We start from the raw sequence: 27,051 nt of genomic DNA, 5'->3' as shown, positions 1-27,051 counted from the left end.
TACTTAAAACAGAAGGTTCAACTGGAGCTTGTCAGGAGGAAACACTCAAGCTATGCAGGGACAGAGAAGTTGGTGCAGGACATTTTGTGTGTAGAACGGTGTAATGGCACTTGCACAAGATGCTCTGCCTGTCTCCCAGCTCGGACCCACTGTGTTGTAGCTTTATTTTTTTCAGACTCTGTGTGAGTCAACTTAGGAGCAGGAGGTTGAAGCAGCAAGACAGCTGCTATCCTCTCCTTGGAGACAGGGAAGTATCAGCATGCCACTAGACCTGCTTATATTACATGGGCAAAACATGCTCATTTCTCTTCTTCTGTGTGTTTTTCACCTAAAAGGTTAGAGCACAGGCTGAAAAAAGAGGGACTTTGAAGGACAGGGCCCTCTGCCTAATTATGCATTAGGCCCCTTACAGTAAACAAATAAGCTGGAGGCTTTCTCCTAAGTGGTCTAATTCCTATTGTACAAACCCACAAAGGAGTAGTGGTGTTCACTTCCTGCTTTCCCTTGATGTTCATGGGACCTCTCCCAAGCATCTTCTCTGCCTTGAAGCCTTCTCTGTGGCCAGGGAGACACTCACCCTGTTAGATGTGAGACAAGGAGGAGCAGGATCATTGTTTCCAGGGAAAGAACTTTTGGCAGTGAGTGTTTACCTGTGAGAGCCAGGAAAAAGCTTGGGAACCTGCCAGTCCATTCTGAACCTGTGATTTGGCAAATGTGAGGCAGGAGGAGGGAGAGCACCCAACAAGAGTGTGGAGAAGCACACCTGAAAGATCAGTTTGTCCAGCTGTGTCCTCTGTGTCCATGGCTAGCTGGGGCCCAAGCACTTCTTTTCATGTGCTGACCACGCTGCAGGAGCAGCCATCTACTGTAGAAGGAAAGAGCAAACTGGCAGCCTTCTCCCTGTTTGGCCCTTGGCAAGATCAGTGCTTTCAGGAGTGAGCTTGGAGAAATGCTTCCCTAGCAGAAGGCTTGACAGCAATTTAAATGGCTAATCAGGACCAAATGAACCTGCTTTTTTTTCCAGCACTGTGTGGTGAAAGGCAGCCCACCTCTCCAACAGTCTCATCTTCTTCATGTTCTGTCTGGCAGCTACCACCGTGGTGCCTCTGCCTTGAAACACACCTTGTGATCCTGCTTTTGACCGGAGAGTGGTAAAAGGCTGGTGCAGGTGGCATGGCTCTGCTCTGCAGTTACCTGCACTTACTGGCCACATCTGAGAATAGCCCATGTTTCAGCTCTTTCCTGACCCATTCTTCAGGCAACTTGCTTTTCTGCATCATCCCAGGGTTTCTGGAATCTCTCTTATAACCCCTGGCTTTTAGCTGTGGGCTTTAGGATTATTTTTTCCTTTATAGCTTTTCAGATTGTCCAGAGATCCTGCTGGAATTCTTGGCTGGTTTTCAGGTCTGTCATAAAAATGAGCTGAAATATCCATATTCTCTGCTCTTTTCTTTTTGTTGCTGAACAGGCAGATTGTTGCTTGCCTGAGCTCTTATTTCCCTGCAGAGACCCTGGAGATGCAGGAAAAGGGCTGAGCAAGGACCTCTGTCTAGGTAGAACAGGGAACAGAAGTGTCCACCCAGCTGCTAACAGTGACAAATGTTGTGGGGAGAAGCACTGTCTGTGTTTGTTTGCATTAGGAGGACAAGGAGACATTTACAGAGAGAGAGGAAGGAAAGCACAGTTTAAGTATATTTAATATTCATTTGAGCTTAAAAGCCCATAGATGTTTATAATCAAGTAGATAATTCAAATTTACTTGAAGTATACCTTCAACAAGAAAATACTGCAAGCTAAGGGCTTTGTGATTGCTTTGTTGATGGAGGATGGACTTTGGTGAGGTTATTATAGTATTGACTTGAAGAGGATGGATTTGCTAACAGGGCGGGTGATCTTGTCTGGCCTCAGCCAAGGAAAGAAAAATGAGGGAAGTTAAGAAACTAGTGTGAACTGGTGGCATTGGCTGAGTAATCTCGAACAGCCATAAATATATTGTAGCTTTAAAGTTATAGAAATATATGATAAGGCAAAGGAAGATTTCATTCAGTAGACAGGATAGTGGCAGTCAAGAGAATTAGTTTACATTTTTATTAGGCATTCTCATTAAGGGAATGGGAGAGCAGGATTTATTCACTTCCTGTCTCATAAGGCTTATAAGGGATGTTTCAGTACTGAGATGCTTAAGCATCTCAAACTAATGAAAAGATCATTTCAGGGCTCTTGAACTGCTTTATAGCTTGTGATAACAGAAAAGATGTGTTTATTTCGGGAAAGATTGTTTAACTGGTAGAGAAATGTTCTTGAGCGCTGGCAAAGCAATATGCCAGTGATTGTCACATGCATATGTAACACTGTAGCTGAATATGGATCTAATCTGTTTACCAAGAAAGCAAATAAAAAGATTGTGGGGTTTGCCCTTGCTCAGAACAGTGAATTAACCTGAAGAGATTTCGTTTCTTATGCCAAGGAATTGTATCTTATATTAAGAGACTTTGTATCTTATTTGGAGAGATTGTAGAGGTTCTGACAGATTTTTTTTTTTGTAAAATAGATATTAAATCTGAAGGAATTATAAATAGATTTTTATCTAAAGCACTGGAGGTTGGTTTCACTTTCAGTTTTGTCTCTTACATTTTTCATTAATTCATTGACTAATTCTTTAGTTATACATTATTCATGTTAATAATTATTGTTAAATGTTAATTATTGTTGATTCATTAGCTATACATTAAAATATACTTTATGCTTTAGATAAAAGCACAATGAATTCTGAATTAAGTAAATTAATTCTTACTAGCATTTCTTAGTGTCTAAAGTGTAATACAGTGTATTGGTTTAAAGCAACTACACTGACATCAGTAATATTAGTCAAGCCTCAGACAAGATTGAGAACAGAGTTTGATCAAAGGGACTGAATACACTTGTTCATCTTAATAATGCTCTGCATAGCCAATGCCAGCAAAATATTTCTATGCCAACTAAATATACCAACCATTATGTACCCTGCATGTGTCCTGTGAAAAGCTACAGATTAAAATAGTTCTGCTGAAATCTTTTCAACCTCCTCCATTAAATTTGGGAGGAGCATCTACCCAGAAAGCCTTTAAATAGGAAAATGTCCTCAGTTTTGGATCTTTATTGGCCTTTATTGCCTCCCTCTCTCCTGTCCTGTTGCATGTTGCTTGGATTTGCCACTAAAAGCCATTAACAGCTCAAGAGCTAAACCTGCTCATCACACTGACACAGGCAGTGACTAGTCCAGCTTCAGGCTGAGAAATCAGCTGTTCTACCTAGATCCCCACAGTTCCCTGAGGCTAGTCGAGGTCTCTGGTAAATCTTCAGGAAAGGGGACAGTACGATCTCCTCCTGTAGTGTTGTTCTGCATGGAATGTTTCTAAAATTGTTCCAGCCAACATAAACTCTTACCTCTCTAGGAACAGAAGATAATACTGTGTATTTTGCTGATCTCATTTATCATTTCAAGGCTCTGTTTAATTGACTTCTTGCTGCTGGCATTTGTTACATTTCCCAGATAATAAAACTGAGCCTGTCTGACTTTCTGTAACCACTGGGAAAAGGGTCCTCCCCGCTTCACTCCACTGCACTCCAGCAGACCCTCTGCTGACAGCTCTTCAGCACTTGTGAATTCTCCCTCCAAGTCTGGACCTGAGCACACAGCTTTTGTTTCGTTTTTGGACGTGCCTTTATATGCTGCTCCTCTAAGTAAGAATCAAGATTGCATCCAGCTACTCCAGCTTATTTAAATTTTTCTGAAAGCATGTTTGTCCTGGAACAGCCCCACTGAAAGGAACAGAGGAGTGGGACATGCCAAGTGTCTCCTTGGCAGCTCTGAGCAAATCCTGCCTGATAACATGTTTCTGTTTGTTGTTCAACAGCAGAGTAAGTTTATTGAAATCTCAATGATCATAATTAGGCTTCAAAAGTTAACGTTGTGTCAGCATATAGAAGAGAAGTTGTATGTTGCCATGGAGTCAAATTTCAGACTTGGTGTCACTAGTTCCTGTGTGGGTGGTACATCTACCAGGACAATGACTTCTGTAACCTCTTCTTCAACAGGTATTCCCATCTAAGACGAGTAACAGATCTAGTGTAGGGCATCTTGTCCATCCTTTTGCTGCAGGACATACAGAGGTGGGCCCTCAAATGCTGAGGGAACAGTACCGACCCCTTTCCAGCCGGACTTTCTTTCCTTAAAATCCTGTGTGACTACCTTCATTTGATGACAGTTCCTTGGAATGCAGTGAGTTAGCTGATAGAGTCTAGTTTACTTCAAGAAATAACCAAATTAGTCTCTACCTTAGCAGAGTTTATTTTTGGTGTTTCTGTGATTAAAAAAAACCAACCACATAGAGTTTGAAGGTTTAGTTTTTGGGCATTGGGTCTTTCTGGTTTGTTGTTGTTACAACACCCGTGGGACCTGTTGAAGTCTGGAGGTGGCATTTGACCTGGAAAACACCTCTCAGTTACAGAGTAGGGCACAGCCCAGAGGCCAACAAAAGTCATACAGATAGCTTTAACTTCTCAGCATTATCTGTCTTATGCCAGGCAGGGAAATGGATTGATGCCACACTCAGCTGGCATGTTTCCAGGCTTCATTCATGGAGTCACCATGAACAAGGCCGGCTCCTGCCTCCCTCAGCACTGGTGTGTCATATATTCCCAGAGCAGAGTGTGGCACTGAGGTGAGTTTTGGGAAAAGCAGCTTTAATATTTTTCCATATTATTTGTGTGCACCACACGCTGATGGAGTTTTCCTGCTGCTCTTTCCTCCTTACTCTGGTTGCTTGTTTCTGCTGCTGAAGCCTGATGATTCTTGAAGAATCTGGTCATGATTCAGTAGCTGTGCAGAAATCCCTGAGAATGTTTCTGTAGGTTTTGACTGTGTTGTGTGTGCTTTTGCCAGTGTGTCTTCTGTGCGTGTGTCTGTGCTGCAAGACTGGGATATCCAGCCTCCGGCTGGTGAAGAACTTTTTTTGTCCTTCAGGGAGAGCTGGTTTAGTTCAGATGTGCTGCTGCTGGGATCATTTTTTGTCTTCTTCAGTAATGCAGGTATATTTTGAGTCTAAGTCCTCAGCTAAAGTAAAAGTAAAGTATTTGAGAAAACGAAATCAAAATAAATAAAACGTTGTTTATGTGTTTAAAAAAAAAAAAAGAACTGTTTACAGTTTTATTTATTGAGATAGAGGGTGAATGAGATAATATCTTTACAGATGAAAGCCATTCTTACACATGGGGGTCTGCAGAATAAATTATTCAATCCTTTGTCTTTTTTGTGAGTATTTGAATATTAACATCTGAGTATCATCTTAAACTCTGATTTAGATACAAGCTGCAGAAAAGTAGCCTCAGTGTCTTGTAGCTGAAAGAAAGCAGGAGGCAGGGAAACAGCCTTGTGCATGGCAAGTGTACAAGATGTCATGGCCAGGGCACTGAGAGCAAGCAGGGAAACTCTCAGCATATTTGGCTGAGAACTGACTGTGAAGAAATCAGAGGATTTTTTATGCCTTACCATTTTTAGGATTTCTTACAAAAAAATGCAGATTTGGAATAGTGAGCTCAGAAGGAATGCAGCTGCTGCTGCTGCTTGGATAACTTTACAAATACCCAAGTGTAAAACAATTGCAAATCTGAACACACGTATGTATTTTCATGGTAAACAGACTAATTGCGGTATCTCTAAAATTGTACGTACAGCTGCCCTGTACTGTACAGTTGCTTTAAATTTGTTTGTTTCTCAAATTGAGGATGCTGGTTTTGCCTATTTTCATGTGCACTTAATACATCCTGTAATGTTTAATTTCTTGTATATTTGCCTAATTTGCCTGTTATGACACTGGCATGAGTTTGAAGTCTTTTGTAGAAAAAAAGCCCCACTATTTTCCAAGACGTTTTCTTCCTTATCAAAGTTAATGGTTGTATAACATGTAACTCCTTTTAGCAGTGGAACTGTCATCCTTGTAACTCTCTCAAGGATGTTGGTGATGAACTCAACTCAGCATGTGAGCCATAGATGTTCTCTGGTATTTTAGTATTTTGACTGGCAGGAAGCTGGGTATAGACAGTTATAGATACAAAATGTATGGGTTATAGATACAAAATATTTGTCTAACTAAAACGTGGTGTCTCTGAAGTTGTGAAAATTTATTTAAGAGAGTGTATAGACAGGTAGTTAAAGGGAATGTCAGGAACTTCTAGGAGAGTTTAGAATTAAAGTTGTCATGTGTAACTTTGAATTTAGCATTACCTAGTTTATGAATATTTAATCATCTCCTCTAATATTTCCTTGTCATTTTCCTTTTACTTTTCTATTCCTTACTATTGAAATATTTCTAGATTAAAAAGAAAGATTTTTAAGGAGAAATAAATGTTGACAGGAGGAATATAAGCACTGTTAGCAGATCAAAGTATTTCAGGTAGCTACAGCAGATTTGCATTGATACAGTTTTGAGATTAAGATGCAAACAGCTAGAGGCAGTGTATCATGCTCTTTAGACTTAATTTATAGTAAAAACATTATTGTTTTTATATTATTATGCAACAGACATAAACCAATGAAGAAGTATTTTGCCAGTGTGGGGAGGGAAGGGTTGAACACAGAAGAATGGTGAGGAGGATGGTAGATTCCATCAAGTGACCTTGCAGCTGAGAATTCCAAGGCCTGGAGAATAACAGTGTGGGAAACCATTTATTATGCCTACTGCTGTTTATCCTTTGCCTGTTTGAGAAGTAGAATTTCTGTGTAGAGATAACAGAGGTGTTTACAAAAACTTGGAGTCCCTCTCCCAGACATGCTTGTGCTCCCTGTCTTGGGAGAGAGAGAGATCAAAGCAGAGATCATAAAAAGCCCAGAGGAAAATCACAGCATGGTGTTACACCACGCGTGCGTGGCCCTTTGATAAATGGGTGCAAACAGCAGCCCCGATGCCCTGCCTGCGACTGGGCTGAGCCTGACAGTGCCTGCATTCTCCTTTTGGGTGTCTGTAGGCCAATGTGGTTTTGGGATGCTCCAGTCAGCAAGGTAACAAAATAAGTTTACTCTTTGCATTTCAGCTGTGGTTTTTTTGGTTGTCCTCAATCAGCTGTGTGTGTTGATTCACACAACCACATAAAAAGAGGGTCATTTGACTAGAAATTCAGGAAGAAAACCCCTCTAGTTTTCAGTAGTTGCTGTTAGTTATATGGCGTTCTCAGAAGTAAAGTTTTGTAAACGAAACTCCTCCAGTTTGAATATGAGTCTAAGGTGAGTAATTCGAGTTGGAATCAGTGATGGTGAATGACACTTCGGTATTGCTGTGTGTCTGATATATATGTTCAACAGATAGGAATGACAAAACTATGTCATTTATAATTAATATTTCGTCCTTGAATCTGAGAGATTGCCTAGGAAAAGGAATTTTGTCTTCATGGGATGAGGATTGCCTTCATTGTGAGAAGAGTAACAGAAGGATTACTAGGGGCATATTCAAGGAAGGGGAAGAAGATCTCTTTGAGAAGGGATGGGTGGCATTCAAGTGAGCCAGATGGAGGAAGAGAGGTAGAGCAAACGTATGCACATTTTGGGAGAACCGCAGTCAGTCTCTGCTGGGTGAGTTTTTAGTGAAGACGTACTTTTCTTGCATTTCTAAGGGAGGTTAAGAAGGCTGTGAATGGAGTGGGAAGGTGTAAAGAGCTTGAAAATTTGAACTGTAAGGAGGCTGGAAATGTACGGTCTGCAGAAGTGATACATTAGTTTTGTGGACCACACTTGTCAAAATTAATCAAACAACAAGTAGATAAAGCTGGAGGGAAGTCAGTGTTTGAAAGCTGGGATTTATTCTTCTGTTGGCTGCTTTCTGATGCCAAATAGACAGCTATGTTTAGTTTATTTGTGCTTGGCATATCAAATGTACCATGTTTGGATACAACCCTTAGCCATTCCTGCTTTACCTTGTTCCCTGAATCTCTGATCTGCTGCTTGGAGCTGAGCCCAGAGACCATTCAGAAGCTAAAATCCAGCCTGTGCCTGTTTTTTAGGCAGCACTTTATTGGAAGTGCCAGCAAAATTGCCTCCTGGCTTTTATATGGGTTTGAGGGTGGAGCTTGACCTTCAGAGCATTAGAGATTTTCAAGGCTGGGATATTTGCAAGGTGGGTCCTTGGTGCGCCATACGTCTGGGGAGGGTTTCCAGGAGGCATCCCAATGGCACTGTCTCTCCAGAGCCGGGCAGGTTCACCCTTTTCAGTGCTCCACAAAGTTCTTCCTACATCACACGGCAGGTCTGGTCAGGATTTGTAGCTCCAATATGATTGAGCCGAGTGGATTAGTTTATGACTGTGTAGGCAGTTGATTTTTAAGTGACTAATGTAATTCTTTAAATGACTAATGTTAATTCTTGTTCGTAGGAAGGCTTGGCATAACCACTTAGTTGATCCGAGAAGTACAGAAATGCCAGTCTGCAGAGTATATATAAAGCTTTCAAAACAGAAAGAGGAAAGCAAAGAAACAACATATATCATCATCATCAAAAATATATCATCATTATATGTTTCACTTCATACTGCTAGTCGCTGTCTTTATACCTTGAGTGATTTAGTGCCTTGTATAAGACATGGATTGCTGCATCTTCCATGGCTCAGCTGAGTCAGTGGTTAATGAGGTCATGCTGGGTGCTGGAGGTCTCTCCAGGGCAGATCTTGAAAGGGAGGTGCCAGCTCTGAAGTGTTTGGGAGGCATGTTGAAAGTGTTATAGGTTGACTGCTTCAGAACATGTTAGATGATCTATCTTTTCAAAAAGCCACACTCATAAAACTGCCTTAATAATGACTGAAATTTGTTAACATTTAAAGAAAAAAAGACTCGTAAGTGTTTAAGGCATTCAGGATAGCATGGGGAGCCAAGTGCCCTGGAGGAAAACAGAGTAAATATTTATCTTTAATACACAAAAACTTAGGGTGGGCTCCCTAGTGCTGCTAAGAGTGACAAGGAAAGCTTCTGGAAAAAGTCAGAAATTACTTATAGATCAGTTCAGCATTGACTGTCAGCAGGAGAATGGTACCACATCTTGCAGTACTTCTCTTCTTAGAATATATTCTAAACAGTTTTTTACTTTTAGTCTGACTGTAAAAAAAAAAAACGGTGTTGCTGCCTTAGCATTACACTTTTGTCTCCCATGTGGCAAGCCCATGTGGGCCCCAAGTTCATCACAGCCATGCAGTTCAGGAGCAGCACTGCCTTGAATGAATGAGGCTTCTTGCTGCCTTTCTTCCAAAGGCACAGGGGATGTAACCTGTAGTAGAAGGGGCCAGTCATTTCCAAGTTTTGCTGCTTGGGGGCTGTGGCCGTACCAGCAACAGAGGGATCATGTCATTCTGTGCCTTCTAAAAGGGCAGCTTCATGTCACCACAGTCTTCCTGGATAGTCATCCACGTGTGAACACAGCCACTAATTCTATGTTTGCCACTTTTCTTTTTAGCCACGGAGGTTTTGTAGTGAATACTAGTGTTTGCTTGAAGAAGCAGCTCAAATGAAGGCTGTGATTTAGCTGTCACTTGGTCTGGGACATGTTCCTTCTGTAGTGTCAGTTCTTATAAAATTGATGTTCCTGAATGCTTTCGAATACCATTTACTGAGAACTATATTTTAGGTACTTAAGTTAGTATTTTGGAGAAGGGAGGTAAGATGATACTTGTAACAGATGACCTCCAACTAGCAAGGAGTACAGAATATTTTAGGCTTATTACCTAAAATGCATGCATCTAAATACATTTAAAACTGAGTGCTGATAAAGATTACTTATTTTTATAGCATGAAATCGACAACATCCACAGGGTAGAATTTGTACAAAATAAAAGTGAAAGTACTGCTTCGAGTTTTAGTCATGACAGTCTTTCCAGAGCAGGTGGCATCCAGCAGTCTTGGTGTTTTGCCCAAAGTGAGAATTCTTTTGTCCAAAGAGGTTTAAATAAAGCAATGCTGATGTTAAACAGGACATTCCCACTGCACAGCTACCAAAAATCTGTATGTCATCCATTCCTCTTGGCCCTGGGCATACGATACATTTCCTAGGTAGTTCAGGGCTGTCTTCCCTTCCATAGTGCAGTCAGAGCATCATCAGGCATTTGCTTTGCAATCAGCTGCACATACAGAGATGCTGTCTTCTGTGGTGTTTCAACCCCCCCCAACTCTGCCAGCTGGAGGATTCATGTGAATGGGGTCTATATTGGGGTCTATATTCCCACTTCATACTAAATCCATACAGGTACTTGGTAAGTATCCCACTGAAACAGGTTGTATCAGACTGACAGTCTCCCATGTCAGCAGTACTGCAGGAGCAGAAATACTCAACCAACTCTTCATATTTTTCACTATATCCCCCAAGAGGAGACATTTGAAAATCATTTCCATCCCTGTAAATTGCAGACTTGGACGCTCAATACTCTGCAGAGTGTATCTCTACATTGCCACTAGCGTTTCTATGGAATAAAATGTTATGGACAAAGATGTTGCATCTAAGTAAATGTCTGACTTGGTCCACTTCTCTTTTCATCCTCCTATAAGATTTTATTTTAGATTATCCTCAATAAGTGCAGCAATTGAGTGGCCATATGCTTGGCAAAACACAGATAATTTACAACTGTTGTTTGTATTCATTTTTGTAGTTCTGAAGTTATTTTAAAAACACGGCCTAAAGGACTTCTTCCAGAATTAGTATGTTTTCACATAAATCTGGAAATGCCTGTACGTCTGCTCAGATCTCCAGAAAAGTGCATTTAGTTCATTAGTTTCATGCTGAAGTGTTAACATTTTAGGTTGTTTTATTAGGGGAGAACAAAGAACTCCTGCCTTGTTGAAAATTTGTTACACAAAAATAAGGATGAAGAGGTTCCAAAAGAGCTAATGCTAAGCATTGGAAACTGGATGAAGTTGTGCAGATTGGAAAGATTTCCAAGATATCTGGTAATTAGCTTCCAGTTCTTATGGAGTCCTGCCCTGTGAATGCTGCTGCTGCTTGTGATGAGGGGAAAATAGGGGTGAGATGAAGCATAACTCTGAAAAGCTGGATCTTTGTGTTCGCAAATTATCAGTGGGCTATTGAAGAATGTCCAAGTACCCCTTTGGAAAATCAACTCCTACAAAAAAACCTGTCCAGCATTTCTCCCATTGCAGGATTGTCTTCTGTTCTGGCATTTGCCTTGTGTGATGGGGAGAGGGAAGAAGCTGTCAAAGAGCTCTTTATGGCTTTTCCTGCCTGAGCCAATGTGTCAGTCTGCCCCACAGCAGCTTGCTGCGCTCCCCAGGGGCTGCACCACAGCTGGGAGTTGCTGGAGCATGACTGACTGGTTACCTCCCCTGCCTGGCCCAAAATGCCAGAGAGGCTTGGCACTGCTGTCAGAGCTGGCACCTGGCAACCTTCTCCATGGAAGTAAGGTAGCACACTCGGGTGCAAGGGACCCAGAGCCAGGCCAGAGCTCAATCCTTTGGTAATTATTACCATTGTTGTTGTTGCTATCATTATTACCACTACTATTGTTATTTTCCAGCACTGGTGTTTTTTAGTTTCATTAAGGAAGATTTAAGGAAGAAAGGAAACTTGCCATTTGAGTTATTTTTATAAGCTGTCTCTTGGGAGCACTTACCTATACCCTGGTTATAGGATAAGTTGTGGTTCTGGGGTTTCTGAAGTTCAGGTGTATAAACCTTCAAGCACTGAATGGGAAGAATTGCTGAGACCTGGTGCTTTGGTTACTTGGCAGAGACTTGGGAGACTGCTTCTGTACCCTGTTCTGCCCCTTACCTGTGCAGTCACTTTTATCAAGTCATTGACCTGTCATGTTTATTATTTTGTGTATAAAACAGAATATTGATCTTGTCTTAGATATCTGCACTAAAAATGGTTAAGAACAAAATGATATATTTACTAGTTCTTTTTTTTTGTTACAAATATTTTACCACCTAAACATCAGTAATCAGTCCCAGCACAGTAGTTACTAGTAAAAATGTTTATTTTTCAGCTCTGAGTCTATAAAGTGCAATGAGCAGACAGCCTGTCTTAATTTTTATAGCAGTGCACTACTTCAAAATTAGGCATTTGCAGCAGAGAAAAAGCTTTATTGAGATTTGTTCTCAGAAAGAAAATTATTTTTCCTAGACTGCAAATGTAAGCCAATGTGTGGTTAATGGTGTTCACTAAATTATACTGACTGAGAATATGAAGGAAGTAGAGTTATGTGTGAATATATAATATTAGGACATGTTGGAAGAGATTATACTTAATTTGTATATAACCTGATGAATTTTGCAGCAGTAGACATTAAGCTTATTCTCTCCACTGATAAATCATGCTTATAGCCTCAAATAAAAACCATACACAGTGTGAGCCTTTTCTTCCTAAGTTCACAGCCATTCCATGTTTGTGTTGTGGCAGTATCTAATTCCTGAATGCAGTGCAACTGGTGCAGTTACCTGAGCTATGGAAAGCGGGATTTAGCGCCCAGTGTTGGTGCTGTCCATGTGCTTTTGATTTGCCCAGGGTCTGAGCTGCTGTATCCTACTGCAGGCAGTAAACTGCCGCTTCCCAACAGCTGCCTCGAATCTGGGCTGTGGGAGAAAATGACTTTTCTTACAATGGAGTTGCAGCATATCTTAGTCTAGTGGTACCAGTGGTCCAAGCTCAACAGCAGACTTCTGTGGGGGTCGCAGATTCCTTAGCTTGTCCTGAGCAGTGGCAGCTCCCTTAGAGGAGGGGTACAAAGCGTTGCTCCCAAGGCTAACCCAAACAGCCTCTGCTCCTTACACTGCAGCTATCTCCACAGAGAACATTTGGAATATTAAATTATTATTGGTAGAGGAAGCAATAGTTGGGCTGGATCTGGCTTTTCAATAAACAGATTTTACTAGGTGAGACTTGTTTCACTGAGATGTTTATTGACCCGTCTTTCCCCTGAAATTATTATTTTCACATTTTTCTGTAGTGTAGTACACCTTTGTGGAGTAAAATGAACTCGTATCAGACATTGATTTCTGTGTATTTTTATGCATTATGCTTTCTGTATTCCTTTGAATTGCTGTGCTTTTGGAACTAGAGTTGGTATTCCCATGGTGTTTTAATGCTTTTTATCCATAAATTACATTTATATATTCTCTGTACCAAGTGTTACTTCAGCTGTTTCCAGCTCTACATTATACAAAGCAGATTCTTATCCTCAGTTGCTTTTGTTTTGAAACTCTCCAACACTCATTTAACCAGTGAAGTGGACATTGTTGGGCTAATGTTTCAGAACCCAAGTCAAGCCTGCCCTGTCTTGGGCCAGGGCAGTTAATGCTCATAATGTTGGGTCACTCTACAACTTACGTACTAAATGAACGTTGTAGAATGGTGTCAGAGAGAGGATCCTGAGCCCCTACTTTATCCCTACTGTAGCTCTGGAATTGCACTTGCAGAATATAATTCCAGCATGTTTTAAACCAGTTCAGGTTGAGCTGCTGCAGCCCCCACTTTTGCCCCATTGCTGTAATTCTTGTGCTGGTGATGGCATCCAAGCCAGTCTGCAGCCAGCTGCTGCTTCCAGGAGTCCTGGCAGCAATCACTGGTTACTTCCCAACCTGCTCAGCACCACAGAGCAATTAATATTAAATAATAAATTAGATATATATAGAAATTGTCATCAATGATAAACTTGTCCTCTGTGCTGAATGCCATCATTTTGCTCTAAGCAGAGTTTAAAGCTCATAGCCAGAGTTCTGGTGTTCGTTTCAGATCATGAGTCTTGCCGAAAAAGAAAAAAAGTGAGAAGCTCATTTAATCAACCCTCAGTGTAGGAAATTTTGCTAGCCAGTGTGGAGACAGAACTAAAGATAAACCTCTGAACATTGAACTGTCGTGCTGAACAAGGTTCTTGAGTTTTGGCTAAACAGATTCACGGCCCTTTAAAACCAGTAACTACTTTCAATTCAGATAGTCCACATGGTGACCCCAAGCATGTTTGGAAAGGAGCTGGACTTGAGAAGGTGTCCCTATAGCATGCAAGGTGGGGAAGGTCTTGATGTATGAACTGGGAAAGGACAATTCTTTTTTTTTGAAAAATACAGCTTTTTCCTAGTTACAGAGATTTCCATCAGACTTTTATGGCTTCAAGGTAGGCGTCTGACACAGGGGAGCTATGGCACAGCATTTTTGGTTTGTTAGGCTGTACAATCTGATGTGGAAGTGGATAGAGGCAAGAGGAAGAAAGTATTTAAAAGTAATAAGAGAATTACATTTGAGAGAAAGCCTGTGCTAGAAGGTCAGGAAGACTGGACCAAGAACTGACTTAGATGATGAAAATACAGACTTCTTTTCAACGAAAATATTCAGTGCTTGCTACAGGTTAGCATTCAAGAAGTTAGTATGAAACAACTCTAAGTACAGAACTGATACACATGTATTAGAGGTCATTAAATCCTACATAGGTGCTTCTCTTTCAGAGTGTTAATGTGTGGTAATGGAGGCAGGGTTATCTGACTGGCTGGTTTTTGTCTTTACTTCTGTGTGGGCAAGCTAGAACTTTTTTGCTGAAGTTGAAAGCTGGTTTTTTAGAGGAAGGGGAAAGGGCAACTTCTAGCTATATTGCTGTGAAGCTATGAAGAAGCCCAGTCCTGGACATCCTGAAGGCAGAGGAGGAGGTTCCACTGGGGGGAGCACCAGGCACGTTGGGTGTTCATCTTCTTGACAGGTGGATACACACATTTCAGTGAAGGTGACTTCCCAGCAATTCTATCTTTCTTGGTCCTTCATGAAGTACCTGAATAAATTGTGGTCTATAAATTGCACTTTATTCTTTTATGATATTAGAATCAAATTTTTCCACAACATTAACACTGGTCACAAGTTTAATCAGAGTCTGCCTTTAGGCTTGAATTGTCAGATGGTGGTGATTCTCTAATTCACCAAGGTGCTTTCCATCTTTAAAAACAGTGTTCATAGGTGTTCCTTTCAATTTTTGGATGAAGGTACCTTCCTCAGAAAATATAATCTGCAGAGCAGTAGGAGATTTTTTAAATACACTGGTCACATTTTTAATACATTTGGAATTGCCTAATGTTTAGGTATTTGATGTAAGTTGATAGCTGGGGATTTAATTTAATTTAATTTCATTAGTTAACTTGCAGGCTTAGTCTGTTGAAAATTGCCCACTTACTGTCCATAGGCATGAGTCTTTGTAAGTTTAGTACATTTTTTAAGACAGTTGTATTTTTAGTTTAATTAGGTCCTTTAGTGAAATTGTTTTAACTGCTTGTTCTTCCTCCATCTGAAAGGTGTGCGTAAGGGATGTTGGGAATCATAGGGAATCATAATCTCTGTTGACATTAGAAGTGTCATTGAAAGTATTGGTAGGAAATCTTAAACTGGATTTCTCAGTGTCACATAGCTTTTTGACATGAAGATTTTGCAGTGAAGGGTGGAGGTGACTGATGTCTGAAACACCTTGATGCCACAGAACAACTGAATGACTTACTAATAGTGTAATCTCAGTCCAGTCTACAGGGTAAGGTGATGGTCTGGGATTTGGGAGATTTGCACTGCAGTCATACTCCACAGCACACATTTTCTGGATGTATTTGTAGGCGGACACCTTAAACTAAGGATGCAAAACTTCTCAGGTACCATGTGATTCTTTCAGTGTGAATTGCTAGAATCAGTATGGAGGCTAAACATACTGATGGATAAAATATGCTTGTATCCCAAATGAGTTTTGTTTGTGTTAGGGAGTTGAGAAAGATCCTTTCTCATAGAAGAAAAGCAAAATTTTCCATGTTTGCTAAACCCAGGTTCATCATTAATTTTGAGTGGAACAAAAATGGGAACTGTGTACCTGTTAGACAAATTTCTTCAATGAAGTGATTTGGCCCTAGCACAAATTGAGCTTTATATCAACAGCAAGAAAATAGTGTTTTGACACTAGTACTACTGGTCTTTCAACACTGATGAAAGGGGGCTGATCTTTTAGTTTATGCTAAATTACAGCTTTGTTATTATGAACACATGGTGGAGTAGCAGGAAGTGTTTCCCTTTACTGACTGTTCTGCTCTGTGTTTTATTAGGTAGTATGGATAATTCCTCCAGTGTAGGCATATGAGAGGGACTTCTGTGCATATTTCAAGTTAGTTCCTGCTGAGCATTTGGTTTATTTTGAATTTCTTCATGCCTGTGTGTCCTGGGATTTCTGTTTTCAGAAACAACTTATGTTTGGTAAACTTTTATGTGTATTGCCTGGGTACAGCTCCTCTGTCAAGAGCATAGGCATAGACAATCTGATAGGTTTTGTTACATGGTTTAAATTAAGTATTTCTGTTGTAATTTACCAAACTGTGTTCTGGTATTTAGTTATTTTTTCAGAAGAAAAATTACAGGAATTCTGCCTCTGTAATGGGCTAGGGTTGTTCTGGAAGATGGAAAGTACCTGCACAAACTTCTAACAGCAGCAACAAAGGTCCTAGGAACTAGGAATACAAGGAGGAAGAAGCTGTTGTAGCAATGAACCAATTTAGGCATTGGAAAAACTGTCAGCTTTCCAAAATACATTGCTTGGGTTTTCTACATATTACACCTTTGTTGGAATTAGCAAATGATTTGTTACTCAGCTTCCTTTGGTAACAACAGTGTATATTCTTCTACTAATGGCAAGTTTAGCACTGGAGGTTCTACTGGTCTGAAACATATCTTTCCCTTTAGGGTGATTAACAGCAGATCTGCACAGGCTTGGATCCCCTGATGGTACAGTGTGACGTGACCCAAGTACAGCCACATGGTTACATGGTTACATTTACAGACAAAACAGAGCAAGCAAACTAAAGTTCATGCCCTACTCTGGCTGCAGGAGGGCAAATGACACTTGCTTTCTGAACGTGTATGGTTTGGCCAAGTTAGTTTAGGCTGGATCAGCACTTTGCTTTGAGTAGCCACACTGCTTTTGAGGAGCTCTCAAGTTGCATTTGCTTTGCATGGAACCATGTCCTTGGGCACAAGTCCTGCACTGCTTTACAACCAGCTGAGTTATCAGGGGCTCCATGAGTTAAAAGTAGGTTGGTTGGGGTTTTTTTTAACACTAATTTCTAGATTTCATAAGATTTCTAGATTTCATAAGGACATGATAGACTTTAGGAAAGTAGCAGAAGGAAAGACCCATACACTGGACTAGATCCTTGTGTCCTCATTTCCACTAGAAGCAGTAAAAACCTTTTCCAGCAAACAAATGTAGCAGGTAGTTTGGTGGCAGGTAAAATAAGGACAGTAGTAATAAGTAGCTATATAAAGAAGACAATAGACTGAAACTTTTTGTTGTGAAAAAATTGCACATAACATGTAAACTTTAACAACTGTGAGCACCTTATCAAAAAGTGCTTTCTGGATGGGTTTGATACATTGCTATAGGCAGCCCTCATGTGTCCAACCTTAGAAAAATGCTGCAGTCCTAACATTAGGGCTATACTTGTAGCTCTTGCCAGTGAAACCAGTATGCTTTCTGTGTCTAGAGAATGTAGTTCCCAGATTCTGTAAGTAGAGGTGCTTAGGCACTGGTACTGATAATATGAATGCTGAGAATAAGCACTCCAGAGAGCCTTGTAAACAAGGCATTGAAAAATAAAGAAAATGGAAATTGTTATCCATGCTTGTCATAGGTCACAGAACTGAAAGCCACCCACAAACATATGTCTTTTAATTAAAGTTCACTTCCTTTCTTGCCCTCTAACCAAAACCAGAAGAGTGCCTCCACACTTGAAAAAGAGAATTAAGAAAAAAAGGTAGAGGACAAATTTTTTTCAAAATGTTGAAAATATCAAAGCAAGAAAATAATTTGAGCATCTTTCTATTCCCATGCTTAACATTAAAACATAACTACTGGTAAGTGATTTGTGCTTTCTCCAGGCTCTCACTGAGCAACTCTCAGACAGCTTGCACCAGATAATTTGGTTGCTTGTGAGATTATTTTTTGTTCTTTGATTACCAGCAGCATGACAGTGTGTATCTGTAGCTAGATAAAAAGGTAGTGTGCTACAAGATAGCATTGTCTAGCTCTGTTTTCACTCACTTTCTCACTGCATGGACAGGTGAGGAGGATTTTCTCAAGTGCTGAGTTTAGCAGCTTGAATTAGGAGCCAGGCTCCCCATGCTGCTGGTGAAAAGTAGGTGTCACCAGAGGGAGATGGAAAACCTTGGTGTTAGGGAGTATTTGATGTTCCTTATGCTGCCGTCACTCTTCTCTCTACCCTGATTGTCAGGGTAGTCTGAGGGGCAAACATCAGCATCCACACTAGATATCCTGCATAGTAGATATGAATCTCCACCTCTGTGATAAGTTGGTGTTACTTGAGCCTAGGGCATTTTTCTTTCACTGGAAATGTGTTCATCAAGCTCAGAAGCTGAGATGGTGAAGCAGGCAGACTCCCTCCAGATGGGATCTGTGTATTTGCCTGAATTGTATATGCTGATGGGATCTGTTCTGCCCCTTTAGCATCTCGTGGTGTTGCACTGAACTAGATCATCCAACAGCTGTAGCTGAGACGCTGGTGTCCAAAACACAGCCTTTTGTGGTGGTAACATCCTGTATGCCTGTGTTCCAGCAGGAATTGTAAAGGTCAATTTCCAAAGCTGTGTTGAAGATTTTGCAGAACTTCACTCTACTGTAGCACTATGAAGTGGATTTTTCAAGCACAAGTTTGTGGAACATGCTTGAGGGCATTTTTCTTTCTTTACTTAGTACCTTCAATTGAAATAAGAAAAATCCAAAAATGATATCTTGTTCCTCTCTTAGAGCACTGACTTCACTTACACTGCTGTAAAAATTACATAGTGACAGAGCAGTGGTTAAGCAGTCTGTGAAGAACTTCAAGAGTAAATTTTGCTGAATCTCATTTTGAAATAAACATTTAGGAAGGATGGAGGCAGTTCTTTCCTTACCTGATTCTCACCCCAGGTGCCCCATTTGGTTTGTTAGCTGCCCCCTGTGTGATCATCAGTAGAGATCTTTTCCAGCCTTTACAGTTCTATGATTCTTCCTGCTTGGGTTGCACACCTGAGGGTGGAGCCTTTGAGAGGAGAATGTGTGAAAATATTCTACCACTTAAATCTGTGCCATGTAGAGGTGTAGAGCAGTACCTTTAGTTTTATGATACCACAGACATTTCTGGTAAGACTGTTCTAGAGTCTGGCAGACTTCACTGTTGGAAGCTTTCTAAAAACAAACACACCCAGCCCCCCAATTGTATGCTATTGCAGACCCATATTCTGTATCATAATAAAGCATAACACAGAGTTAACAACAAATCTAACCAAATTACATTTGTCTTCATCCTTTTTCTTCTCATTTAGCACAGTCTCAGTACTATGAAGTTGCATTCTGTCGCCAAATTTAGAGCCCTGTGTTTTAGAGGAGTGCTGTTGACAGTGCATTTAGCAAGTGCAGAAAGCAAAATGCTACCAACATCATGTAGATTGGAAATTTCTTGTCCTGCAGTTAGTTCCATATGGGCAGCTTCAATGCGTTTTGATTTAATGAATTGTAACGAAAGCTGAACTTGGATTTCTGTAACTACTGCATCGGGAGTCTAACAGGCTTCTTGCTGGTGTGAATGCTGCTGTATCCACTTGAATGCTCTTAACACGGTGCTGGAAAAGCTGTTATTTATCTTCAGGAAGCTTGAGAGCCAGGGTTCAGCAGAGTTAGGTTTGAAAGACCTGGTGTGAACCCTTGGGCTTCTAAAGTTTAACCTCATGTCTTTTCAAATTCACTGTCTGAAGCCACACTTGTAAATTAAATCTGTTCAGTGGACTAGCTTGGCTACAGCATGGTTATAAATCCTTTGTCTTATCTGAATCAGGTATCCCTGATTTAACTTTGGCTGTTAAATACAAATTTAACAAATCTCAATCAGATATAATAACTCAGCATTTTAAAATTTTCTCCTTTCTCTGAGCACACTTATTGTTGCAGCTTTGTGTTTCTGTTGACATTGCAGCAATGTTTCCTCAGCAGTTAGGATGAGTTTCAAACAGCATTTTCTTCTGCTTACAAGGTTAGGGCCTTGCAACTCTTCTCGTATTATAGCCCCATCCTTTCCTATATTTCTGGTGGTAGCATGGAGGAGGAGAGGAGATAGTAACAGGCAGAGGGCCATGGCACTGGGCTTGTTGCTGCCAGCTCATAGATGCCCACGCTCTGACTTAGTAAGTGATTACCAAATAGTTTGGCCCTGGACTGGTGCTGCACTTAATCATGACTGATTCATTGGGCTGAAATATGTCACTGATTTGATACATCCATTTCATTAATCTGATGGAATTGCATCCAGCTGTTAGAGGTGTATGAAAGAAAAGTACCTGACATGCAGGGCAAGAGCACTAACCTCTGCATTAAACTATAAAACAGTCATTAGGACATATAATGTTGAAATTGAATTGCTCCACAGAAATTTGGTTTTCAAGCACAATACTAATTAGCTGTAAGCTTGATGAATGTCAAGAATTAATTGAAACATTTCAATGGCCTGTGTGGGTTTTAAATATTGTCATTATTGCCCCAATATTTTCAGTTCTTACACTAATTGCTTTTTAGGGATCATGAATAAAATTATCTTCTGGAGTGATTGAAGGTACAAATGGTTCATTGCATTACCAAAAATGGACCTGTTTCCTTCTGGATTTCCCTTTTTTTCTTTAAAATGCATCTAGTATTTTTCTTCCATTTTTATGCATGCGTTGCAAATAGAAAGTAAGATTTTAGACCCAAACTTTATTTTTGACAGCACTTGTATGCTTTCTTTCCTAGCTGTGCTCTGGAGGCCATCATTCTCTTGTTACCTACTTTCATTTTGGCAGCAGGAAAATAGCTACAGCTTCATAAAACAATTTTTTGTTTTTAATTAAATAGGATGTCATCCAAATTCCATAATTATTTTATCCTGTTTGTGAAAGAACTGCAACATTTGGTACATGAAATGTCTGCAAGATAAAAAACATCTTGGAAAATTATGAATTGAAAGAGAATTCATAATCAAAATCAGCATTTGCTTTTTTCTCAATTATGTTAATGTACAAATAGCTAAATTTTTCATGGGGGGATTGCAGATCCCTAGTGCAGACTGCTCATGTTCCTTGTCTCTGATGAGTGTCTCGGTGTTTGAGTACCAGTAAGCACGAGTGTCCAGCACGGCGTGTCACAGACTGCAAACGTACGCATGGCGAGTACCTGGGGTGACATGGTGTGGGAAGAGCCTTAACACTTGTAGGGAGGCTCCTGTGTGTGTCCGCGATTCCAGAGCCGCCAGTCCCCCGGCTGCAGTGTGGTGCCATGCCTCGTCGCTCGCTCCATGTGCAGTCACATGTGACAGTCCTCGGGGCCTGTTCCTTGGCATCACAGAGGGAGAAGGATGGGGCTGCTTCAGCATGTCTGTGAAATGGAGGTGGTACCTGGAAAACTGTCTAGGAGGGGAGAATTGAAAGGATCTTTTGCAGTGCTGTGTTATTGACTTGTCTGCATAGATGTGATCAATCCACTGTGTCAATCCAGCATGAGCTCAGTGCTGTTGCTCTCCATAGCAGTCAGTTCAGTAAGTTTGGATCTCAGCAGGGCAGATTCAGGGCCCTTTGTGAAAGGCTAGGTTACTTTTTATCTAGACTTGCTTAAAGATTTAATTTTTTTTGGTGGTGGTTTCTGTGGGGGGGAGGAGGGGGAAGGGGTTTATTGTTTGGTTAAAGTTTTTTGTGAGGAGGTTAGATGGTTATTGTATGATAATAGTATTAGTGATAGCTCAGAAGTTGAGAAAATTCTGGTCCCTTATCCATTCTTTCAAAGCTTTTCTTTAGTAATTAATTATGCAGTAACCCTTCCCCGAGTGAGAAATGCATTCAGTATTGTACTTCTTAAAATAAAGTATTTTTGGCTCGTCTCATTGCCGATTGCCCAGAGGCATAACACAAATATATCCTGAAGAAAACAGTTATTTGGAATGACAGTGCAGTAAGAAGCTCAATTCCATGTTACTTGATTCTCTCTCCCTTCCCTAGTTTTGCTGCCCAAGGGTGTAACGCTTCACTCTAGCCTACAAAACAAGTAGCAATAAATGGGTATCCATATGCTTGAAAACCACATTTTTTATAAAGATGTGATCTGTTAAATGCTTGGAGAAGATGAATGTGGTCAAGACGTAAAACTCCTTTTGTGTGTGAATATGATGGCATTGAGAGGGTGATGTAGAAAGGGTGATGAAAGTGATGTAGAACCTCAGAGCAACTACATACTCAAGCAAATAGATCTGGGGATAGGTTTCAGACAGTGAAAGTCCCACAGTTCATGGTCATTCTGTTTCATTGCTGTCTCTCCAAAGGGACAGCAGAGTCCCAGCTTTTGTGCCAGTTTAAAACACCAAGTCCACTGAAATCTGTTGGAAATTGGGTAGGTGTTAAAAATAGTCAAACGGTTTTTATTAAACAAAATGAATGCTGAAGGAAATCCATAAAATGCCTCCCGCAAAGGTACATCTGACTCTTTCTTTCCCTCTCCTCTTTTTTCTTTACACAGTGCCGGTCCTAAAGGAGATAACATTTATGAATGGAGGTCTACTATACTTGGACCTCCAGGTTCTGTATATGAAGGAGGGGTTTTCTTCCTGGATATCACATTTTCATCTGACTATCCATTCAAGCCACCAAAGGTAAGGGTAAGGTTTTTATTGTGCTTATCATTTTTTAATGTGAGAAGAATGTGGCTTGCAGCCAAGTGAGGGCTCATCACTTTCTGAATATCAAATTTGTTTATGGTCTCTTGAAAACTACAAGGTCCAAAATCTTGGCTTGCAGTCTCAGAAAAATCCTGTCTAATTTATTTCTTGATTACCCCAGTCAATACTGATTTCCAAACTTCACCAAGTGATAAATGAGATGAAAATTCTGATCAAGAGGTAAGATTCAAGAAGTTGTAGTTCTATTAGAAGACAACACAAGAATTTCTTATGTTTCCTTCTTCTCGTTCTAGCTACTAAAATACATGTATAATAGTCTTTTCTGTTATGAACCAGATTCTATATTAAATATTATCGTGTAATTTTAACAAAAGAAAAAACAACTAAAATAAGTTCACATAGAAAACTGGAGTGTTATATTGTGACCTAAAACTGGGTAAATTAGAGTGAAGAATTTCCATTATTTTAAAATGTCTATTTACTACTGCTAAAACCAGCAATCTTGTTTGATAATGGTTTTGAGCAAAAGCTATTTTTATTAAATTAAACTAATCTTAACTTAAACGAAAATGTCAATTCCTTGCTCAGAAATAGTATGGACACCTAATAAATTGTAATTTACTAATGGATATGAAAGAATTTAAAGGTCATTCCCTTTTCCCCTCCCTTAATGGCATATTACAACTCTTGACCAAGTCACCAGAAAAGATGCTTCAAAACTCTCACAACTTCACTGCATTCTACCACACAGCATTCTATAACTTACAGCTTTGGGGGCTATAACTTTGTTACTATAAATTTAATACCTTTTTTCATTACCAGAATGATTACAATGTAAAGAATATACTCTCTGTATTTCACACTTCTCTGTAGCCCACAGCATTTCATATGTTCTGAATTAAGAATGTTATACTGAAGTGATGCACAGTTTTAGACAAATTCCTCATTCAAATCTTGTAGATATTTTTAGAGCATGATAGTTTTGGAATTTTCAGGATACATTGTGGATCCCCACCCCCAGCCCCATCAGTATGAAAAAGAAATATTTCGGTATTTTCTTGTGCTTTATGGAATTAAAGCACTTACATATTTCTCACTTCTTATTTGTGCAGAATGTTCTCATGCTCTTTCAATATTAGTCTGAAATAATTTAAAAACAAGGAGGGATTTAGTGTAATAGCATTGTTTTGGCTGTATATTATATTGTGCCTAATGAAGGGTAAGGACAAAGATTTCATTGTTAATTTAACAAGACTAATTTTCATGGTCTGTATTTAGGCTTTGGAAAGAAAGATAAAGATTAACTAATACTGCACATGCAGACAAATTCTGTCTACTTATTCAGCTTCAGAAACCACAGTAAAGTTACATTTGTGAGTACAATGTTCCTGACATGCAGTATGTTCATAGCTACCATATTATAAAGTAGGTCCTAATTTTTGTGGATACCATACAAAGGGCCTGTGTGAAAGCAGTTTATGCCCCTAATCTCATCATGGTAGGTTTCTTAAAGGCAGCCATGGCTACAGAAAATAGTCACTCTTCTGTTAAACAATTGTGGTTTGGAAGCTGAGCAGAGAGGAGCTGCCTCTGCAGAAGCTCTGCAGAACTGGGAGTCCCACAGGCTTCTCAGAGCCAAGGGGCACCATCCCTGGGCAGCACTGAATGACTCTCTCTGTCTCTTATGCTGTGTTTCCAGGTTACTTTCCGCACCAGAATTTATCACTGCAACATCAACAGTCAGGGAGTCATCTGTCTGGATATCCTGAAAGACAACTGGAGCCCTGCTTTGACTATTTCAAAGGTTCTGCTGTCTATTTGTTCTCTTCTGACAGATTGCAACCCAGGTAAGGAGCTGATAGTTCACTGAGAGACTCTTAGTTGTTTGACTTAATTGCCATGGAATGTAATTTGTATATTTGATTGCATGCAGATTAAATAAAATTTAATATTTTTTAAATTGGGGGTGAAGCACTCCAGATTGATGTGGTCCCACATTTAATGTGTTTTTCACTCCTGCGACACAATAGAAAGTAAATAGTGCTAAGTCCTTTTTTTCCAAGATATGATAGAGAAAATAAGCTGATGAAGGTCTGTATTGCAGGAGCTCCAGTGAGTGTTCGATCCAGGAAAGGAGCGACATTGTCCTGAGTTGTAAATCCTGCCTGTCGGAAGGGGCCGCAGGAAGTCTCTTCTCTTAAGACAGCAGTTGAAAGGTTTAATCTTGCAAGTGTAAGGAAGGTGATGTTCAGAGAGAACTCTCCCTTTTTCAAAGAGACTTCCTGCTCCTGTGGGGAGGGGAGGAGCTCCACTGGAAGCAGTACAGATTCTCAGCAACAACTGTGTGACCAGTGTCATTAGGCAGTGGATGCTAATTGCCTGCAGTCAGGGCAGGAACTGAGCAATAGTGCTAAGGGGCCATTCATTTACAGAAGGTGGTCACAGTTAGGGAGAAATGGATCAGCCTCTTTGGTACAAAGGCTTGATGTCTTCTGAAGCAAAGTGGCTCCCCTCGGTGTGTTCTGCAGCCCTGGCACTAACTCACACTAGTCCTGGGCAGCTCTCTGACTGGAGGGTGCCAGGCAGCTCGCTGAATGTCCCCTGCACCCCAAAGGGATGAAAGCAGAGCACCTGCCTGAGGCAAGATTCATTCATATGCAGATAACAACAATAGATTTTTCTGATTTCTTTTTCTGTTGGTTGTGCTTTGTTCATGTGTGCTTGCTTGGAAATGTCTTATATGATAAGAGCTCCCACTGTATTTCTGGTCTAAACTATATTTTGGAATGGATGCTGTGTTTTAAAATGTGTTTTTGTTTGGGGATTTTTGTTATTAGTGGGATGGTTTGTGATGCATTTTCCATTTTCTCCTGCCTTTTGCAGCTGATCCTCTGGTTGGAAGCATAGCCACTCAGTACCTGACCAACAGAGCAGAACATGACAGGATAGCCAGACAGTGGACCAAGAGATATGCAACATAAATGACAAACTACTTGTGCAGTGTGAAGGTGCAGAAGGCAACTTTGCAGTGTGCAACAAATCTTTATAGCCTTTACAATACGGACTTCTGTGTATATGTTATACTGATTCTACTCTGCTTTTATCCTTTTGAAGACTGGGATACTGCCCCCCCCCAAAAAAGGTAAATGCTATCAAGAGTAGAAGTTTGTAGCTGTAGATTAGTTATGTTTAAAATGCCTACTTGCAAGTCTTGCTTCTTTGGGATATCAAAATGTATTTTGTGATGTACTAAGGATACTGTTCCTGAAGTCAACCAAATATTATAGTGCATTTTAGCCTAATTCATTATCTGTATGAAGTTATTAAAGGTAGCTGTAGATTACTAGGAATTATGTCATTTGTATTAAACCCAGATCTATTTCCAATATGTGGTACATGCTGTTGTGAAAACTGTTTTAACTTTTACCTTTGTCAGTTTGTAATGAAAGGATTTCCTTTTTCCCTTTGTAGCTCAGAGAGCACCCAGTGTATCATCTCAAACACAATAAACATGTTCCCCAAGGAGTAGTTTCTTTGTTTTCCTATTTTAAATTAATATTTTAATAAATTTAATTATAGTAACAAGGCAAGGCTAATGTATCACAGATCCCTGTGGATAATTTTTAAATTAATATTCATAAGCAAAGGCTTGCTATTAAATGTTTAATGCACACCTGTGGATTGTTTAAGTTTTCCCTGTTTTGTTTTTAACAGAACAAGTGAAATTTCTACAATTTTTTGAAATTTAATATTTTCAGCTCTTTTTCAACTTGAAATGATCACATTTCATATGCTTACTCCAGAAGTTAATGTAGCTGGTTGCTTCAGGGCCAGTCCTGCTCTCAGAACAGACTGCCTCAGTCTTGCTACAAAGGTTTTTGCAGGAGGAGGGCCAAGTTAGAGATAGTCTGGTGCTTTTGTTTCTGAGTAAAGCAAGTTGGACTTGCTGACCTAGAGAACTAAGTTATCCATTGAAAAAGGTCTTCCAAAGCATGATTGAACACTGTATCATCTACCCAGAAAAGAGAGGAGTACAATAAATTTAATCAGATTTATATGACATAGAAACAGTTGTGGGGGAAATGGACCTTTCTTAGTAAAAATGAAATCTGTATAAGTGTTAGAGACTACCTTTTTCCCCCTTCACTTTCTGGCTTGAAAATTTTGTAACATCTGTAAGTACAAAAATACAGCTTTAGAGTACATACAGTTTAAAAAGTAGAGTCACTAATAGTTTTATAATTTAAGCTTTTATAGTTTGCCAGTCACAATATTGATTATAAAAAAAAAAAAAAAAAGAGACTTGATTCCTTTAAATGATTTTTAAAATTACAC

At 40.0% G+C, this 27,051-nt stretch overlaps 1 protein-coding gene across 4 annotated transcripts in view; it reads left to right on the top strand.

Moving 5' to 3' along the window:
- Window positions 1-26,244, top strand: part of UBE2E3 (ubiquitin conjugating enzyme E2 E3) — a 54,108-nt gene extending 27,864 nt beyond the window's left edge. For 3 of the 4 annotated variants that reach the window (XM_069020497.1, XM_069020498.1, XM_069020500.1), the window contains 3 exons: window positions 22,557-22,689; window positions 24,416-24,563; window positions 25,600-26,244. In XM_069020497.1, coding sequence (XP_068876598.1) covers window positions 22,557-22,689; window positions 24,416-24,563; window positions 25,600-25,697 — 379 coding nt within the window. In that variant the 3' untranslated portion in view covers window positions 25,698-26,244. Of the gene's footprint in view, window positions 1-6,888; window positions 7,040-22,556; window positions 22,690-24,415; window positions 24,564-25,599 lie in introns of those variants that run through there. The other variant, XM_069020499.1, reaches the window with a different exon arrangement.
- The last annotated feature ends 807 nt before the right edge of the window (window positions 26,245-27,051 follow it).

Source organism: Aphelocoma coerulescens, chromosome 7, assembly GCF_041296385.1.
Source record: "Aphelocoma coerulescens isolate FSJ_1873_10779 chromosome 7, UR_Acoe_1.0, whole genome shotgun sequence".
Classification (NCBI taxonomy): domain Eukaryota; kingdom Metazoa; phylum Chordata; class Aves; order Passeriformes; family Corvidae; genus Aphelocoma; species Aphelocoma coerulescens.
The sequence above is the reverse complement of the archived record's forward strand: the minus strand, read 5'-3'. Positions and strand labels throughout refer to the sequence as shown.